Source organism: Lupinus angustifolius, chromosome LG09, assembly GCF_001865875.1.
Source record: "Lupinus angustifolius cultivar Tanjil chromosome LG09, LupAngTanjil_v1.0, whole genome shotgun sequence".
NCBI lineage: Eukaryota > Viridiplantae > Streptophyta > Magnoliopsida > Fabales > Fabaceae > Lupinus > Lupinus angustifolius.
This window is the reverse complement of record NC_032017.1, coordinates 19,255,883-19,274,966: the sequence shown is the minus strand read 5'-3', so window position 1 is coordinate 19,274,966 and position 19,084 is coordinate 19,255,883. Positions and strand designations below refer to the sequence as shown.

The following is a 19,084-nucleotide window of genomic DNA, read 5'->3' as shown; positions in this document are numbered from 1 at the left end:
TCAAGCCGGAAACATCCACATATACGTAAGACTAACTCTTCCGGCGAGTATTTTTTCATTCACAAGACTCGAATTCGAGACATTGCTTGAAATGAATCAAATATGTATCACTTGAACCAATAATTATTTCAATTATGATTGGTATAACTATCATATCATATGGATTGATTTTCCGAATTTGCAGTGAATATAGTTGACCTAAAAAAAAGCATAAAGAACTCAATAAAGACCACTCTTTACAATTACATTTTCAATAAACTTAGTCGATTTGATGAGATGTGATACACTATAAGACGTGAAGTAAGTCATAAAGGTGAGCTTGAAAGTGTGATTATACTCTATATCACCACTTTGAAAAGTAAAATGATTGGTGTTTTATGATCTGGAATGAGATTCTGATTCCAATTTGACCCCTTCGTGGAATATTCATGTTTTGAATAAAATTTAAAAAAAGGTGCTAAATAAACCACACAAACATCATCAAATTGAATGTAGTTATTCACATATCTCGAAAAAAATTAATTCATTATCTAAAAGGTGAAAGTATCCTTAATAGTACTAAAAAATTAAAGGTAAACCTCGAGTGATGCATGTTGTGTTGTCTATGAAGCACTGCAATCTGGTTCATTCTTAACGTTAATTGCAGGTAAGGATTGATCATATGGCTTCAGATGCTTAAAAAATGAAGTACCCTATGACATACATGTCACATTTTCCCCATCAAAACAACACCTCATTCTTAATAATAAGAATAACATAATTTTTATTTTATGATATTAAATATTAAATTTGTATTTTTTATTTTAGAGAATCATGATATTTTTTATTAGATGTACTTCATGTTATAATTTTTGTATTTATTATAATATCCAACTTAAAGTGAGATGTATTAGTTATAGTTATCTAGGATTATATGGTTTTACTTTACAAATAAAAAATATGAAGAGCAAAATAGGAAAATAGAACTATGGTAGTAGTTATTTCAAGTTTTAGCTTTATATAATATAGAAGTATAAATTAGTATAGATAAACATGAATTAGAAGTTGTAAAAAATAAAATAGGGAAACATAAAATATTTCATGTGTAGTTATTTTATGTTTTCCTTTTATATATAGTAATATACATTATTCTTTATTCACTATCTTATTTTTAATATTTTAACATTACTATTACTTCTCCATATGTATTGAGGAAATGTTGATTTTTTACTCACTATCTCTTTTATTCTTTAAATATATTTTTTATACTACCAACTATATATAAGGAACTAATCCATTTTGAATTGATGGTAGAATAAATATTAAATTCATGTCTTATATATAACCAAAATGAACTAAACATAAAATAACTTACCTGAAATCAAGAATCACATGTAACCTTATTTTATCGAATTTTACGTTTGTCATGTTACTTATTTGTACAATAAAAGTTAGACCTTGCCGATTCACTATGATAAAAAATCACCGATCAACCGATACGTACGTGGCAAACCAAGCTAAGATGAGTAACCAAATTTGGTTGAAGGTTGAATTAAATAAACTTATTGCATGTCCTACCTACGTATTATATTTATGGTCACTCACTCTTCACCAAATAAAAGAGAGAAAAAATAGTTTACTATACTAACATGGATAATTTGGATTTGGAGAACAACACAAATAGTATATCACAAATGGTGAGAAACAAGTCAGATCCAGTTATATTCACAAACCAAATGCTAAGAAATTTCATGGCCAATTTTCAACAAGTTATATTTGCCTCTAAGCTTTCTTTGCTTTTTCTGGCTGTCCCTTTAGCTCTTGTTGCAAATTTTCAAGGCTTTGCAAGGGTAAGAACTAAGCATACTTCAAATTCTTCTGATTTCAAACCTACTTTATAAATCTATGGGAAATAATGTATGAACTTAACTTAATATGTAACTTTATAATTTATATTTTAATCCTACAATTAGAAATTTTATATACTACATTCTATGTGTCTAAAAGCTTCATGATACATAAGTGTATATATGTATATAACTAATTTACTAAATCTGATTTATTCTCTACAAAATCTAATTGCTTTTTTAGTCACTTATTTAGCCTTGGATATTTGCTTGGAGCTTACTTGGACTTGCCCCGCTAGCTGAACGTGTCAGCTTTCTCACCGAGTATGTTTACATATCAACTCCTCATTAAACATGTAATTTACACTGTTGTTACATATATTTTTTTCTCATATTTTTTTTGGTGAACCACATTTAGTGATTAATGAATAGTGTTTCTACTCCTTAATCTATACACTTTACTTCTTTTTTTTATTACCGAGAGAAACAAAAATTCCAATAAAACTAGTATAATTCTTACACAAAAAACTAGTAAAAACTTAAGAAGGAATAATAAAATGTGCATATCACTTTTCTTACACAATTTATTTTTTAAGTTAGAAAACAAACAAAACTAATATTTCAGTACACTCCCTACTATTCTTTTTTTTCAAGAAAGTAGATAAAAGGAAATGATGTAATCATTTTAATGTAGAAATGTATAATTGTAGTTAATTGGTGCATATATTTTCACCTGAAGTTGATATGTTTTCTAACATTTGTTTTTCATTGCTTATGAATTATAACTCTCAACCACTCCACATTCAAGGCAAATTGCTTACTACACTGGCCCGACAGGTTCCAAAATTTTGATCTCTAGTGATTGATGTCTTCTTCTAAACATGAAAATGGAAATGCTTTATATAACATATTTTGTGAACATTCAGTTGGAGGGCTTCTAAATGCAACATGTGGTAATGCAACAGAGATAATCATTGCATTATATGGACTAAGCAAGAACAAAGTAAATGTTGTGAAATTCTCCTTGTTGGGTTCTATTCTCTCAAACCTTTTATTAGTTCTTGGCACTTCACTTCTCTGTGCTGGATTAGCCAACCTTAAGAGGGAGCAAAAATATGACAGAGTATATATTTGTCTAATTCCTTCTTATTTACATTGTATGCAAGTTTATTAATTTACTCAGTGTTTATGTTTTTTTCTAATCAACTTTGTTTTGTTTATTAATTATTGAATGAACAGAAACAAACAGATGTTAATTCTCTGCTTTTGTTGTTGGGGTTGCTATGCCATTTGCAGCCATTATTGTTCAAAATGGCCTTAGAAGGGGGTGATTCTTCTATTGCCACTTCTACTCTTCAATTATCAAGAGCAAGCAGCATTTTTATGCTTCTAGCATATGTTGCATATATCTATTTCCAGTTAAAAACTCATGGGAAATTATTTGATGCACAAGAGGTGATTAATCTTTAAGCATTAAATTGTCTAAGATTCAGTTCTGCTACTTGTAATTAGATCCATCATTTTTGTAAATCTAATTAGACTAGACTGTATAGCCATTTTAATTAGGTGTGGGGTTTGAGTGTTTGATCTACAGGAAGATGAAGATGAAGAGAAGCCCGTGATTGGATTTTGGAGTGCATTTATCTGGTTGGTGGGTATGACACTTGTCATATCTGTCCTTTCTGAATATGTTGTGGGAACCATTGAGGTAAAGATATATGGGATGCCATGATTCTGGTCATAATTTAGACTAATGGGTCACCTATGTTTTTATGTTTAACTAGGATGCTTCAGATTCTTGGGGCATTTCAGTTGGCTTTATCAGCATAATATTGCTACCAATTGTTGGGAACGCTGCAGAACATGCTGGCTCAGTTATTTTTGCTTTTAAGAACAAATTGGTGGGATTTGTATATTATATTGTTTTAGTAAAATTTTCAATTTGTATGTAGGAAGTTTATTAGTAGGCTTTAAGTTTAAGGAATGGCGCCCTGGTTTCTTATCATGCAGGACATGTCATTGGGCATTGCGATGGGGTCAGCAACTCAGATTTCCATGTTTGTGGTAAGACTGAATCACTAGAGTTGTGTAGTGCTTGCAGTGTAGAAAAGAATAAAAGTTATGATCATATATTGTAGACAAATTATTAATTGCTCTATATTTTGTTTTATAATACTCGTACCAACTAATTCTTACTATTTAATAATCAATTTCAGGTTCCATTAAGTGTGGTGGTTGCATGGATAATGGATATACAAATGGATCTGGACTTTAATCTTCTTGAAACTGGGTGTCTTGCTTTTACAATCATTGTTACTGCGTTCACTTTACAGGTAAACTTTGCACAACTACGATTCATGTCCATTTTATCTTTTGTTTTATTTTAATACTAATATGATTTTGTTGAATCTAATTTAGGATGGAACTTCACACTATATGAAAGGAGTGGTTCTTTCTCTATGCTACATTGTCATGGCTGCATGTTTTTTTGTTCACAAAACTCCACTAGACGGAAAAGATTAATCCTCGGCAAGTCCACTAAACTGTAAGTACATTCATTGGATATCTGGTATGAAGTTGGTACCAATTACGTGATAGGTGCTACATCCTTGCTAGTCTATGAGCTCTAAGTTGAAGCACAAAATTAGATGTGGTCCTAACATATAGATCACCATATGACTGAGGATATGATCTATTGTAGTTATCCAATTAGCTTGTTAGAATTTCTAATCAAGTAGTTCTTTTGACATCAGTTTTTTTATGTTGCAGACCAAAATCGAAGGGTCAATTTCGGAGCTAAACCACCCGTTGACATATAACAGAATGAATGTTTATTCCTTCTCTTCAAGACGGAGTGTGTGAGCCATTTAAACTAAGGCTTAATTGGAGTTCCATCAGAAACTTGAGAGTAGAGAGTTTGTTTTGGGTAATAATTATAAAAAATTTCGTCATAATGTTCTTTTTCTTTTGTTACCTCTCCCCACCTTCCCTCACTGTCACTGTTCTCGTGTCAATTTTTCATGTACTTATTCTTGTCTACCTTTTTTCAAAATAATAATAGTATTGTGTACCACTTCCATGTATGTGATTTACCAAAGAATAATAGTACTTTGTTCTTTGAGAGTGGTGCAATTGATGATGTTCAAATAATATCTCAAATCAATTGCCATCTTATTTGCCTTAAAAATTAGAGTGACAGAAAAAAGACCTCATCAGCTACATCAAACCTGGTCATCCCATGCAGCTATGATTCCCACAAGCACCATATCTGGACATGGCTATCCAAACCCACCATTTCACTCAATGTCAGGAATCATCTACTATGATGTCAAAGAGTAGCTGCTTGTCCCATCTTTTCAAACAAAATCATCCGCTCATCTCTTCTGGAAATTTAGAACTTTGACTGATACAGCAAAAGAACCGAAGAAGAGGAGAACAAATCCAATAAGCACTATTATTGAAAGCCCCACAGCTGAAAATCCATTCACTGTATGTTCATATCCAAGGCTAAAAGCTAAATATTCTTTCACACTGCCTTTGAATCCAGGTCCTACAATTATGTTCTCTACATCACCAAGCTGAGACGTGATAATGCCACGCAACGTCCATGAAACCGGGCAGATATAGTAGAACCAAATCCACCATCCTGGAATACTCTGAAACATAGCAAGAGTAACGGCCATTAGAACCAGTCAATGAAATATAAACCTTCATTTGTTTAAAAAACACCATGAAACAAAAATGAATTTGGCTGGCAGCAATACATGTAAAATAATGGAAATCGACAATGCTCTTTACTTATAGAGCATAGCATAGCATATATAAAAAACAATTCAGTAATGATAGCATTAACTAGAATAAGGGATATGTTACTCTAAACCTTACCCGCCCTAATGTTATAGTTAAATTATAAACCCCAGGTGTAAGATTTTGTACTACACTATCAACTACAAGATTCTGGATGTTAAATATCTAACTATGATGTGTGGTATTTTAAGTAATTGGCCAGCCAGTATAACCTTCAGCACTGTATTAATTCGTTTACTATTCTGTTTTATGTGTTACAAGAGTAAAAAGAGAAAAAGAACTGAAATTAAAGTATTGTTTTTGCAAGTATGGCATCACTCACCGATTTTGGAATCAGAAAACCTGAAAGAAGATTCCACAGAGAATAAAACGCTGAAGAAATAACAGCTGCCAGATGTTGGGATGGAGTAAGACCAACAGCCATCATGCCGTAAAAGGTGAAGTAGGTGAAGGTTAGGAACATGAACACAAGATACAGAAAGAACTTTCCTGCAATAAATAAAAAGTATCCGTAAGTCAAGTGTATGTAATGCCTGCAAACATTTATCTTTTTCATTTGAAAACAAAGCACACTTGATATTAAAAATTAAATTACCCATGTGAGATGTTAATTCTCAATAAAAGTTGAAGACAAACAAGGTAATAAGTATGCTATCATTTTCAACTTTGTCCGCACATCTTTTCTTCTATACAAAAATACTGCACATTATATACACTTCTTTAAGTGAAAAAATGGAAACAAATTTCGCTTCTAATACCTACTTTCTTCCTTCTTCATTTCCCACAAAGAACTGTGAAAAACTTTCATGTAAAATAAGTATGTAAAAATTACATTTCTCAATTTCAACACACTGAAATTGGGGGACGGGGGAAGACAAGGTCCCTGTTTTCTATCACTATAAATTGTAAGTCGATTCCAAATAGATAAAGCAACAAAGATTCACATATGGAAGTTGAACATTACCAGCTGTCCTTTCAAAATTGACCATGAAATATGTGATTATGCCAAATAATATTGTCTGAACTGCAATGTATGGTACCTCTATAAGCCCCTGTCAACCATATTAAGTTATCATTATATACGATTTGTATAACAAGTTTAACCACGGAAATAATTTCCAGCATTATATGACCTACTTGGGCAGCGGCATATGCGATTGGGGAGTACATTCCAGCTGCCTTCTCTCTATAAAACACTGTCCTTTCTATTGAAACTATTGGTTGAACCGAAGAAGCGTTGTTTACCCCAAGAAACAAGCATGCTGAATAAAGAGCTCCCATTACCACCATCAGATCTTGAGTTGATGACCTGCATGATTATAAATGATAACTGTTTCATTAGTGGCATAGAAAACCTTTCCCAGAAACAAGTATTAATCTATCTGGGATTCAATTATAATATATCAATTATCAGCTTTCACCTCAGGAACGTGCACTCAACCTTGCGTGATTTAGCTAAAGATTAAAAGACCCCAAGAAATAATATTTTATAAAGTCTCGTATAGAGAGTACTACTCCTTTGTCTATCTCAGGCTTCTTTGGTTCAGTGTTACTTATAGTAATAAAATAATTCTCCTTGCAACAAAAAACATAAAGGGCGGTTACCTTTTTGAACCAACATCCCAAAATACGGTGCCAAATATCAAAGCACTGACAAAGGTGAAGAACATCCTCATGGCATTATATGGTGGACTTCTCCAGTACACAAGATTTTGTTTCCATAAGCATAACAAAAATTGAGACATCAGGTTTTGAGAATATATGGTGTCAAACTTCAGTGGTTCTGAGCCAGGAGGAGGATGTTCAAATTGCAAAATATTAGCTTCAACCCCCCTGAAAAACATTGACTAAACTGTTCAATAATTCATCTCAAAAACAACTACAATCATCATTTTCCTCTGTAATTAAACTTCCTACTTTTTAATAATGTTTAGTATATACTATTCTGTTCTATCTATTAAATAAAATGTAATAAATATAAAATAGATTTTTTTTATCATATTCTACCGCATCTATGGAACTATTTGATATGGTGCAGTAGAATTTAAGAAAATAGGACTTTGGCTGGGCACTTAAAAAACATTAAAATTACCTGAACTGGTCAGAATTCTTATAAATATCCGCAAAATCGGCATCAATTCTCTCTTCAGCAGCAGATGTAGTAACCTCAAGCACCCAGGTAGCTGGATTGTAGCCATCTGGAATAGATGAGATTCCTCTGATTCTCTGCACAAAGTAGACGGAAAACAATCACAAACCAAAACACATAAACATCATATAGAAGCACACTTGATTCCTGTTTACTAGGGCATTTTTTTGTTTTATAGCCTTTTCACGGATAGTGTAGATAATGAGAGATGCCAAATAATGGTCAAAGTTTACATCTAGACTATAAAAAATGACGATTGCCTTAATTAAGAATAATGGAAATCTACATTATTCCCCCCTTCCTTATTCTATCTCATCTCTTTCTAGCTGCATGTTCTTTTGTATGCCCTCTTTCCTTTTTCTGACAGCTCCTACATCAGAAATTCATTAAAATTGGTCCTAAACCTATGAACAATAGGCTGACATGATCATAATTGATAACTCCTTTAATTGAAAGTTTAAAGCCGAAGAATTAACTACAAACTGAGGGTAAATGTAATAACTGAAAGAACGAGGTAATCATATCCATTGTAGCAAAAACATTTTGAAGGAAGAACAGGATGTTTTCATTAGTCCAGGCAGGTGCCAGAAGTTCGAATTAAAAAAATCTAGATTTAGTTTACAGAAAATAAAGCTTTCTAGAAAAGGGACAAGTATACTCTTGTAACATAATTTTCTGTACTCATGTCCTCAACCAGTCAAATTTCACAAAATAATACTAAAAATATTAATTTCAGTTCTTATGATTTTTTTTAATGGAATGAAGTTTTCTAATTAGCTTAGGATACAAAGTAATACATGAATGGAGATATGTGATCCTTAATTCCTCATCCTTCCGAAAAGATAGGCATCTCAAGAGGAGAGCCAATAAGGTTCAACTTTTTAATAGAATGTAACACTAAATGTTGTTATATATATTATCTGCCTAAGGAATATGGTGTTTTCTTAATTGCTAGATTAAGAGTTCATTTGATTGGATTTAATATTATGTATTTGTTTGATTGAGCTTAAAAATTATCTGGAAAAATAAAAACTCAAATTAAATCTTTAAAAGAAGCTTAAAAACACAGAAGCATCCCTGGACGATAACTTTTTTTGTGTCAAACAAATGGAACATAAATTTTAATTCATGATATAGGACTGAGGAAATTTTAAATATAAATAAACTAAAGTGTAATGTCACCTGAAAGTAGTCTATCATTATTTGTGACTGCTCACCAAGCTTTCCCCCATATATTACTCTTCCCCCGCGTTTCATAAGAAGTAACTGGCAGTCAAAAACCAAAGGTTTAGACTCTCGATTGAAACTAGTGCATCATTAGTTATAGACCAATCAATTGACTAAGCAGTAATTGAACTAACTTCATCAAAGGCTTCAAATATATCAATACTTGGTTGATGTATGGTGCAAACCACAGTTCTTCCGGTATCAACAGTATTACGAACAGTTCGCATAACAATTGCTGCTGCACGTGCATCAAGTCCAGATGTAGGTTCATCCATAAAAATAATTGAAGGGTTTGCTACTAGCTCCACTGCTATTGTTAATCGCTTCCTCTGCTCTGTTGATAAGCCAGAACTACCTGGCATACCAACCAACGCATTTCTCAGAGTATCAAGCTCTACTAGTTTCATTACACCTTCAACAAATTCCTGTAAAATATTTCAGTGCACTAAAGTTTGACAATATCTCAGTACAGTCAGATATACAGTTTGTCACAAAACAACTCACACGTCTTTTTTCGATGCCGACTTCCTTTGGAAGGCGAAGAGAGGCAGAAAACCATAGGGACTCTTCAATAGTTACTTGAGGAGAATGTATATCATTTTGTTCAACATATCCGGATATTCTGGCAAATGTCCGTTGCTCTTTTGGGTAACCAGATATTTTAATGTCCCCTTCAATATACCCTCCAGTTTTCCTCCCTGCAAGAACATCCATCAAAGTGGTCTTCCCAGCCCCACTAGATCCCACTAATGCTGTAAGGACACCTGGTGAAAAAACTCCACTCACACTTGACAAGAGCTGCAACCTAGTTTCTGGTATGCCTTGCTTGCTTATCTCCTGATACACAAAGTACCATTAGAATCAGTTAATGGAAAAGAGATCTGTCCTAAATTTCCTTGCGATTTATTCAGTACATTTATGACATAGTTATTCACTTAATAGAGTTAGACAATAAAATACCCCCACCTTTGGCATATCAACAAAATAATTGACATTATGGAATGTCATTGTCAATGGTTGAAATGGAAGAATCATTCCTTTTGCATTAGTGTCTTCTCTTCCCTTGTTCCTCAATTCAGTGCCCTGATTATTAACTGCAAAACCAAGTGATGAATTGTGACATTTTTTATTGATATGTTTTTAATATTTGACTATCTGGCTCAGCAGAGTGAAGAAGATAATACACAACAATTCATGCAAATTATTGTTGGCTCATTACCGTCTCTTGAAGATTTCTTTTCTGGCTCATCATCTTGAGGAATAACTGTCCGAGCTTTACGGAGTGCTGCATTAAAAAAATAGAGACTAAAAATGAATTATGAAAAAATAACACAATTAATTATCTGTCACTAGAGAAATTCACTTTACAAAGTGAATGATTATTGCATATGAAGAGAGAATACATGCTATGAAATGGGAAGAAAAAAGATACAGAAAATAATATTCAAAACATACGATCCAGATAGGCCAAGGCCACAGTGACCATGTTGTTGAAGAAAAGTGCATAGAGGATCAAAACTCCTAGACCACCCCAATACCAACCATCCTGAGTTGGTAAGCTGTGTGAACGGAGAACATTGTGACCAATGGTGTTGTCCCCAGTTGCTGATTTCTGCATACCATAGGTGTAATAATCATAAATATTATGCAACCATTCCAAATATGAATTGGTTAACTAAACATCATTTTTCCCCTACATCACTTCACACTTAACATGTTTTGGTAAAAAGAAAGAGGGTGTGTGATGGTGTGTATCAATAAGTATGATCCTCTTGTTATATTATTCCTAAAGGAAATAGATTAAGGGTGTAATGAAATGGCATGTACAAAAGAAATTGGATAATATTTTAAATCCATTGATCATTTATCATTGCCTTAAAAGAAAAAGTATTTTGATCAATGGTTAGTATGAGTAAAAAGGGATGCATGGAGGAAGTGTGTGATATTATTATTTTCTAAATTAACACTCTTCCAGATTAAGATTGTCTATTAGGATTACGTTCAACGTCGTATTAAAGTAAAAAACAAGCGCTATTCTTGGGACTATACCTAACAACCTAATATTTTAGGTAGAGTAACTAATGAATTTCTTCATAAAGTAACTTATAAAAAAAGAAGATTGCTCAAAGCCAGAATAAAATACCTTCTGCCATCTTGTAGCAGTAAATTCATTAACTGTAATTGCACGTTGTCCATAGGTAAGGGGTGACAACCAGTATCCCCAAATCCACCATGGCTTAATCATTCCTGAAAAAATAACATCCAAATCACTAATTGCTAACAGCAATGCAATTAACAGTTATCTATTAAATTACGTGTCGCCTACCTTTTGGGACAATAAATCCTCCCAACAAGAATATAATCAGCAGTGCAGCTGATCCAAATGTATTGGCAAGAACCATATCCCGTGCAATAGCAGCCATCATCCGAAAGAGACCTAATGCCATTTGGTGCACTACAAAAAGTACCAGCATGTAGCGGAAAAACCTGAAATATTTAATAGAATGAAATAAACAAAAGGATTAAATAATTTGCAACAGATAATTAATATAATGAAATTAACATACCTTCCTGCAGAAGGGGCAAATCCAACAGTGTAGTATACAACAACAGTCCAAATAACAGCCTCAATAACAGAGTAGGGTACACGGAGAATCCAACTGGAGAGAGACCAAGCCCATGCAGGATAGAACAAATTATCTCTTTGCTTATAAAATACTGGGAGCCGAGTTATCATGAGAGGCAGCTCAGAAAAACCATTAAACATCATGTGAACAAGCCCAAAAAATAGAGCAGAAAGATATAGATTTCCATTGCTCTCATCTGTGGGATGTAACCTTGTTCGCAGGAATATTGTACACGTGACAAATCCAACAAAAGCAACCTTTGGAAAATGAGAAAATTAAAATACATCAAAATACTGTGGAAAAACGTTGTCAAAATTAATTACAACTATCATAATTTATGATGTAGGAGTTTGAGATCATTTAATCAGATCATATATCCTTGAAGATTAATAATGTTAATCGTTATACATTGTTAAGAAGAGTTAACACTCAATGTCACAACAGTATATATCGCTCCAGAATTTTGATTAATATGAGATTATTCTACTCAAGTCACCATCACAGAGACCTGAAGCACATGAATTGGAAAAACAACTGATGTACACTAGCAGAGTATATAGTTAAAGCCAAAATAAGGCAGTAAACATCGTAGATATCATGGAAAAACAACTGATTCTAGTTGCAACGAGAATTGAAGTATAGCTTTTAAGGAACAAATCTAAAATAGATTCCATTAAGTGGTTGTTTTATGACATGACCAATGAGGCCATGCATTGTAAATAGATATTGAAATCAGAACTCAAGACTGTTGAAGGACTACCTGCATGATATCCTTTGATGGATTCATGGTGAAAAGTTGAGAACAAGAAACCATGCATATGACATATCCAATTGTTATGAAGGAACAGTGTCAGGATATAAAATTCCTGTTTCTTTGAAACTATCAAACTATTTAGTATTTAGTATGTTCCTTTACAGTACTAGACTACTAGTTCATAGAAAAGTATGGTTTGGACTTTTGAGTCCTAAACTATGGTATGACTTTCAATTAATAACGACTTCACATAGAAAAGAGTAATAGTATCTTTGCAAATATGAAATTAAAAAAAAGTCCAGAGAACCAATTTAAATAGCATGTCAAATCAAGCAGAATACCTGGAAGGTCCTAAAAATATAGAGAAAACTATGCCTTTTTATCAAAAGGACTTCTCGTTCAAAGCAAGCCTTAGAGATCTCCCACTTTGACACAGCATATTCAGTTTTAGCCAGAGCTGCAGGGTGACCCTTTGATTTATCATATGGATGAGCCTGCATGGACTCCACATAACTTCCAAATCGGGAATTTTTGAAGGCTTCTGCAATCTCACTAACAGAGATAAATCGATATGGTTTTGAAGGATCAGCCCAGTATTGAGCTTGATCCTTTTTAGAAGTCACCTGATAAAAGAAAAGAATTTAAGTGAGCAATAATTTAACTAAAGATTACTGGACCATAAAAGTATGTTAAGAAAATTTACCTCCTGAAGAAAGTCTGCAATCCCCTTACGTGATGGAAGTTTGAATCCAACTGACTCAAAAAACTCGAGCACATCTTCTAGAGGGCCTTGATATATCACATGCCCTTCTGATAGAAGCACCAGATCATCAAATAGGTTAAATGTTTCAGGAGCTGGCTGAAGGAGGGCCATGAGGACTGTAGCGTCCATCTGATGAACAAAATTCTTTATGCATTTCACTATCTGGAATGTTGTAGAACTATCAAGTCCAGTTGATATTTCATCCATAAATAGTGTTTTTCTTGGACCAACAATCATTTCTCCTGAAAGGTGCAACATAACATGTCATTGATTGGTGCAATTATGCGCAACTTAAATCAGAGTCATCACAATATTTTAACTCTTTTAGTTCAAATAAAGCCACAACATTTATAAAAGTCGTCCTCTTTTGATTATCTAAATGCCTAATTCACCTGTGAAGCAATATAGTGGCTACAAGCACCATTACCAAAAACTGTGTCAATACATGTAAAAAACAATAGCCTTTTCACGGAAATGTAGCACTCACAAGTCTATGTATCGCTTTCCTTCTACTGGATGTTGAAAATAGAATTACAAAGAAATATCCATATGATTTAGTCAACAATCGTCACACAGTATAATTAGAAACATTAATTTCACCTAAAGTGAAACAAAAATGAGCAGGATCTGAGATAGAACCAAAATTGATGAAGCTGAAGACACATGCAGTTATTCCCGGAAAGGGAGGGAGACAAACCTGATGTAACTCTCTTTCTTTGGCCACCGGAAACACCCCTTAGCATATCATTGCCAACTATTGTCTCTGAACATACATCAAGGCCAAGCACTTTCAAAATGTAGTCTGTGTTCACACTGTGCTTTTTACCACCAACAGATGATGCCTGTAGAGTTAATTAAATTTCACATAAGATACGTTATACGTAGTCAGATCTTAACAATTGCATGCATGAGTTATTTTTTCCTCAATAACATTTTTTTGCAACAATATTGTAATTCAAAGGGTGGCACCTTCCTTTTTGATAAAGAGGTGGGAAATAGAAGAAAAAAATTGTGTTTCCCTTTTCTATCCAAAAAAGTAGGTCCCTCATAGTAATACGGTTTTGTTATATAAATAATGGTTCTGAGTCTTTATACACTACAATTCATTTATAAGATGACGACCTTCATAAATGCATCAATTTCTGGACTAGGGTGTATGTTCCTTTCCTTCTCTAGGCGGGCCAAATCATTCGTATATTCTGTAAGAAGAAAATGAAAAGAAGACTTAAGGGGGGAAGCAGCAAGTAAACTTGTCAGAAAAAAATCATGGGATGTAAACTACACTATCTTGTCATTCCTGTGTACGCATTTTGCGGTAGAAGTTTATTTGTCAAATATACTAAGCATTCGCCTTAATAAAGTGAATATACCTGCAAAACCTTCTTTTGCACCTTGACATCTAGCAGCAAAGTCAAAAGTTTCTCGTACTGTCAGTTCTGCAATGTGATTATCGGTTTGGCTAATGTATGCAGAAGTCCTTTTCACATGGAACTCGTCTAGCTCAGTGCCATTGTATGTTATAATACCATTTTTCTGTTCAAATTGAACAGAAAGAATAAGATTTATGAAAAGAGCGCATTACAACATGAGCTTAGTTTTTTGAAGAATGACAGCTTATGATTTTCGGGTTTGGCCTTTCTAAAGTGCAATTGCATTTAGAGTTTATAGTGCACCATTATTGACAAAAAAACTAGAAAAATCTGGACTGAATTGCATTAATCAATGATGAGGAAAAGAGAGCTTCTAGAGCTCATAAGGAAAAACACACTAACACTATGTTTAGTTCATAAACTAAAGTGGAAGGGGAAAACGAAGGGAAAAAAGTTTAACTAATAATGAAAAGAAATAAAAATTGGGGTAAAAAATTATTTGTGGGTTTAAAAGGAAAAAAATGAAAGAAGATTATATTTTTTTTTTATTCTCTTGTTTGGTTGTGCAAAAGTGGAAGAAGAAAAAAAGTATATTTGTGAATTTACATAAATACTTTGAATAAGAAATGTCAATTTACAATATTTATGTTATTATTACTTTGTTTTTAACCTGAACAAAACATAAGAGATTCATATATTTTTCACCAAACTAACTTCTATGAGTATAAATATCAAACACTTTTAGATAAAACAAAAAATCTAAAGAAAAACACATCTAGAGAAGAACAATACAAATATATCACCTAATAAATTATAAGTTCTCCAAAAATAATTAAAACTAAAATAAAGTAAAAATAAATGCATTTATTATTATTATGTAAAACATTCATATTCTACCGAATGAATCAATAATAATAATAATAATAGATAAAAAAAATTAAAGTAAGTTGCATGAGTTAGAACAAATGAGAAAAGAAATACACTTTGATTGAAATTAGAAAAGGAAAAAAATGGATTAGAATGTTAAAGTTTTATTTGTTTGTATGGTTGTAGTGACAAACTTTTTGAGGAGAAAATTGATTTTAAGGAAAAAGGGAAAGAATATTACGAAAGTGAGGGTTTAGAAGATATTGTGATCATTTTATTTAAATGATTATTTTACATGTGTTTTTCTCCTACATTTGAGAAGGAAACCCACATATTTTTTGTTTCCCTCATCTTTTTCCTTCATCTCTTTTCATTCCTCATATTTTCACTAGAATCAAACACAATATAAAACATAAAGAAAAGCTCATACCAATAATAAAGAAAAATAAATGAAATGACAATTATATCCTATTATTTATAGTGAGAAAATAAATATATCCTTAAAACTAAGAGGAAAAAATACATTCTCCTCTCCATCATGGAAGAGTAACCCAACTCTGTGTTTACCATGTTTATAGATTAATTATTTATTATTGACTCATTAATTTTACACTTATTAGACTATAATAGTATAATCACTTAAAAATTAGGCTTTTTAAGTATATGATTCTTAATCCTAATCAATAGTTAGGTTTGCCTAAGATTCACAATATTTTTTAAGTTATCTATTATTTATTTGTATTATTATTTAAATAGTCAATAATAATTAAAAATAATTAATATATGATAATGATGATGTATAAAACTCAACAACCTCAATTTATTACGATTGGACTGACTATTATTTGAACACTAAGTAATATATTAAGATACAGTACATTTAAAAAAATTGGAGACATTTCAACAAAATATTTTAATTTAAATAGATCAAACTACAATGCAATATATTGGTGGCATAACAAGAAAAATGAGTTCTCAACGTTCAGAAGTTTATTTTGAAGAACAGCAATTCTTGCTATAAATTTTCACTGAAGTGCATCATACCGCTGGCATAAACACAAAAATATGAATTTTCAATATTCCGAACTTTAATCTCCAAGACCACTATTCTTGCTAGTTGGCTAGTTGCTATAAGTCTATAATAACTTTCAATGTAACTTTTTTTCCGTTTATGAGCGTGTCATAATTTTAGACGCACCCACTTTAATATTAATATAATTAGCATGACATCATCGGATACTTCTGCTGGATTTTTTAACAATATGAATATTTTTAACTTATATCTCTTAATTTATACCTCTTTTATTTTATACCGATACATATAAATATTTATTATTAAAATTGTATTGATTCTATGCCACATATCATAACGTATTATATTTTATATTTTTTCAAAGTTGTTATATTCACTTCCCATGCATGTTCCACGTCTACGATTTATGTTAATTAACACATTAATACTACTCATACAACAAAATACAGGTAGCACCTTCAGGTTGCTATCAAGCTTGCCCGCGAGTGCACAAAGTAAGGTGGATTTGCCCGCTCCTGGAGGTCCAAGTAGCAAAGTCATTCTGAAGAGCAAGAAATGAGATGCAGATTACAACGGAGCACACGTGAAACTTTTGAACCAACAAATAAAGAACATCTCACCCGTGATAATATTATTTTCACGTCCCAATATCGCAAATAATATCCATAGCACTGCTTATTTCATCACATGAACTAGAAATAACTCTATTGGACCGAACTTGCCCAAAATTTGAAGAAATATGGTTTTGAAGTTGAGAATAAATATATATCGTAAGTGTTTAGATTGAATTTGTGATATTTCAGTTTGGGAGTCTTTGTAATCCTATCATAATTGTACTCAAGTATTATTTCATTATATTCAACCTTGAACATAACAATTTCATGAATTCCCTCTGCTCCAAAATACAGCATATGTCACTTTTTAAATTTAAGTTCAATTTTTTAATTTACGATCTTCTAATTTTTGTACATTTATGAAAATAACATATTTGAATTTAAATTAAAAATAAGATAATTAGTAGTTTCATTATAGTTTAAAATTTATTATAAATTTAAAAAATCTATCTAATACTTAATTACTTGGTAATAAATTTTTTTTAAACAATTATCCATGATTATGCGATAATAACAACCTGGATTTGAAAACCATGGTATTACTGTATTAGAAAGTAACATGAGGAAGGAGCACAGTATTCACCTTCCAGGTTTGATGACGCCACTGACATCGTTCAATATGGTTAGTTTGTGCCGTTTAGGTCGAAATATCCTCATTTTGGTAAAGATACCCTGCTCTCAACAGCATACGGTTAGAGGCATTCATATTCGACTTCATCAATTACAAAACAACACACGTAAAAAAACCTATATGAATATGAGAAAACAGAAATGAATAGAGAATAACATCATGATGAAATTAACCTCAACGAGGTCCCGACTATAATTGATGAGTGTTGGCAGAGCTCTGGAACCCATTTGAACATTAGCGCTCACGGTCAAGTTCTTATACCTCACCTCAATCTTCGGCACCTCCAATCCAACCCTATAGCCATCATCAACAACAACACAACGTGACATGGCCATAAATTAACAAACCAGAATCAAACATTCTTTTTTTCTCTTACTATAATCTCAACTTAACTGCAACCGATTGGAGAAAAAAATAAATATAATATTACTATTTTGGAAGTAATCATTATATCATGCAACCGCAGTGATAGATGCATCATGCATTATTTCAATTTGACACAATTTTTGCTATCGCGATCTAAACAAAAAATTAAAAAATACGATAATAAGCATAGGTGATTTGAAATCGAAATGGAACCTATCGAGGCGTTCTTTGATGGCGGATAGGAGGCGGAAGTTGTCTTGATCGTTAGTGGCGAGTGCCTTTTTAACAACAAGTTCGCGGTGGAAGCGATTGAGTTTCCTGACATCGATTAAGTTTTCCGATCCTCCTCCGTCAGCTTGCGGTGGTTGCCTGCGGGAAGAGGATGCACGAAGAACAGCGTAGTTAATGCGCTTCTGCGACGGCAACCGCGAAAGCGCCGCCCACTGTAACTCCTCCTCATCCTCCGCCACCGTATCAGCGTTTGACGCCCTGGCGAAGCTCTCGCTTCCCATCGATCCTATCTCGAAGTATTCACTTCCATCAGAAGCCGCCATACTTATCTCTGTTAACTTCCAATTGAAACTGAAAAAATAGAGTGATTATTATTCATTAAGATAGGCTTTTAAATAGGCATTACAGCATATAACAAAATAACCAATATCAGTGAAATATTCCTAAACAAAAGCTATCCATTACTCACTAAGCAACTAAAACAGAGCACTCTCAATTCCTATAGACTTAGTCTTCTCTCTCTCTTTCTCTCTCTATAACCGCTTTTAGTGTTTCTTTCTCCCTCTACAATGTGTTTCGTTTTTCTTTCTCTCTCTACAATGTGTTTCGTTTTTCTTTCTCTGTCTACAATGTGTTTCGTTTTTCTTTCTCACTGTGTGTTTTTGGTTTCGTATCGGAGAAGAAGACGAAGAAGAAGAATGAGGAAGCGAATGAGTGGATTGGTGTGTGTATTTGAAAAATGGAGAATGTGATATGTGGAGCCATGTGGAACCAGCTACCGCGAATTTTGAAGGTGAATGTTAGATTACTGGAATACCC

General features: G+C 32.8%; 2 protein-coding genes across 3 annotated transcripts; one reads left to right on the top strand and one right to left on the bottom strand.

Annotated features, from left to right (window-relative positions):
- On the top strand, positions 1,629-4,409 carry LOC109357376 (vacuolar cation/proton exchanger 3-like). Its single transcript, XM_019601305.1, has 10 exons — positions 1,629-1,829; positions 2,083-2,150; positions 2,635-2,663; positions 2,753-2,949; positions 3,066-3,281; positions 3,421-3,534; positions 3,611-3,727; positions 3,837-3,890; positions 4,043-4,159; positions 4,245-4,409. Exons 1-10 carry the CDS (start codon positions 1,629-1,631, stop codon positions 4,347-4,349), a joined length of 1,218 nt encoding a protein of 405 aa, XP_019456850.1. The 3' UTR covers positions 4,350-4,409.
- LOC109357375 (ABC transporter G family member 31-like) lies at positions 4,786-18,780 on the bottom strand. 2 transcript variants are annotated; one of them, XM_019601303.1, is made up of 25 exons: positions 18,735-18,780; positions 18,248-18,616; positions 17,842-17,962; positions 17,621-17,709; positions 16,880-16,964; positions 14,524-14,686; positions 14,276-14,352; positions 13,851-13,995; positions 13,094-13,395; positions 12,732-13,013; positions 11,577-11,893; positions 11,336-11,496; positions 11,153-11,256; positions 10,465-10,621; positions 10,229-10,294; positions 9,976-10,103; positions 9,514-9,846; positions 9,144-9,434; positions 8,965-9,048; positions 7,726-7,859; positions 7,239-7,466; positions 6,771-6,942; positions 6,598-6,685; positions 5,956-6,122; positions 5,201-5,482 (listed from the first exon to the last, which is right to left on the bottom strand). In XM_019601303.1, exons 2-25 carry the CDS (start codon positions 18,586-18,588, stop codon positions 5,201-5,203), a joined length of 4,317 nt encoding a protein of 1,438 aa, XP_019456848.1. In that variant the 5' UTR covers positions 18,589-18,616; positions 18,735-18,780. The 2 variants fall into 2 exon arrangements, with proteins under 2 accessions (XP_019456849.1, XP_019456848.1); XM_019601304.1 differs by lacking the exon at positions 18,735-18,780 and having other exon boundaries at positions 4,786-5,482; positions 18,248-18,588.

What these genes read in the sequence shown, in the direction of transcription:
- LOC109357376 (XM_019601305.1), top strand. Translation starts at nt 1,629, where the DNA reads ATGGATAATTTGGATTTGGAGAACAACACAAATAGTATATCACAAATG. An exon ending in ATTTTCAAGGCTTTGCAAGG is followed by an intron (nt 1,830 to 2,082) that starts GTAAGAACTAAG and finishes TCACTTATTTAG; the next exon opens with CCTTGGATATTTGCTTGGAG. An exon ending in CGTGTCAGCTTTCTCACCGA is followed by an intron (nt 2,151 to 2,634) that starts GTATGTTTACAT and finishes TCCACATTCAAG; the next exon opens with GCAAATTGCTTACTACACTG.
- LOC109357375 (XM_019601303.1), bottom strand. Translation starts at nt 18,588, where the DNA reads ATGGCGGCTTCTGATGGAAGTGAATACTTCGAGATAGGATCGATGGGA. An exon ending in TCGGCATCGAAAAAAGACGT is followed by an intron (nt 9,435 to 9,513) that starts GTGAGTTGTTTT and finishes AATATTTTACAG; the next exon opens with GAATTTGTTGAAGGTGTAAT. An exon ending in GTTTTCTGATTCCAAAATCG is followed by an intron (nt 5,483 to 5,955) that starts GTGAGTGATGCC and finishes GCTATGTTTCAG; the next exon opens with AGTATTCCAGGATGGTGGAT.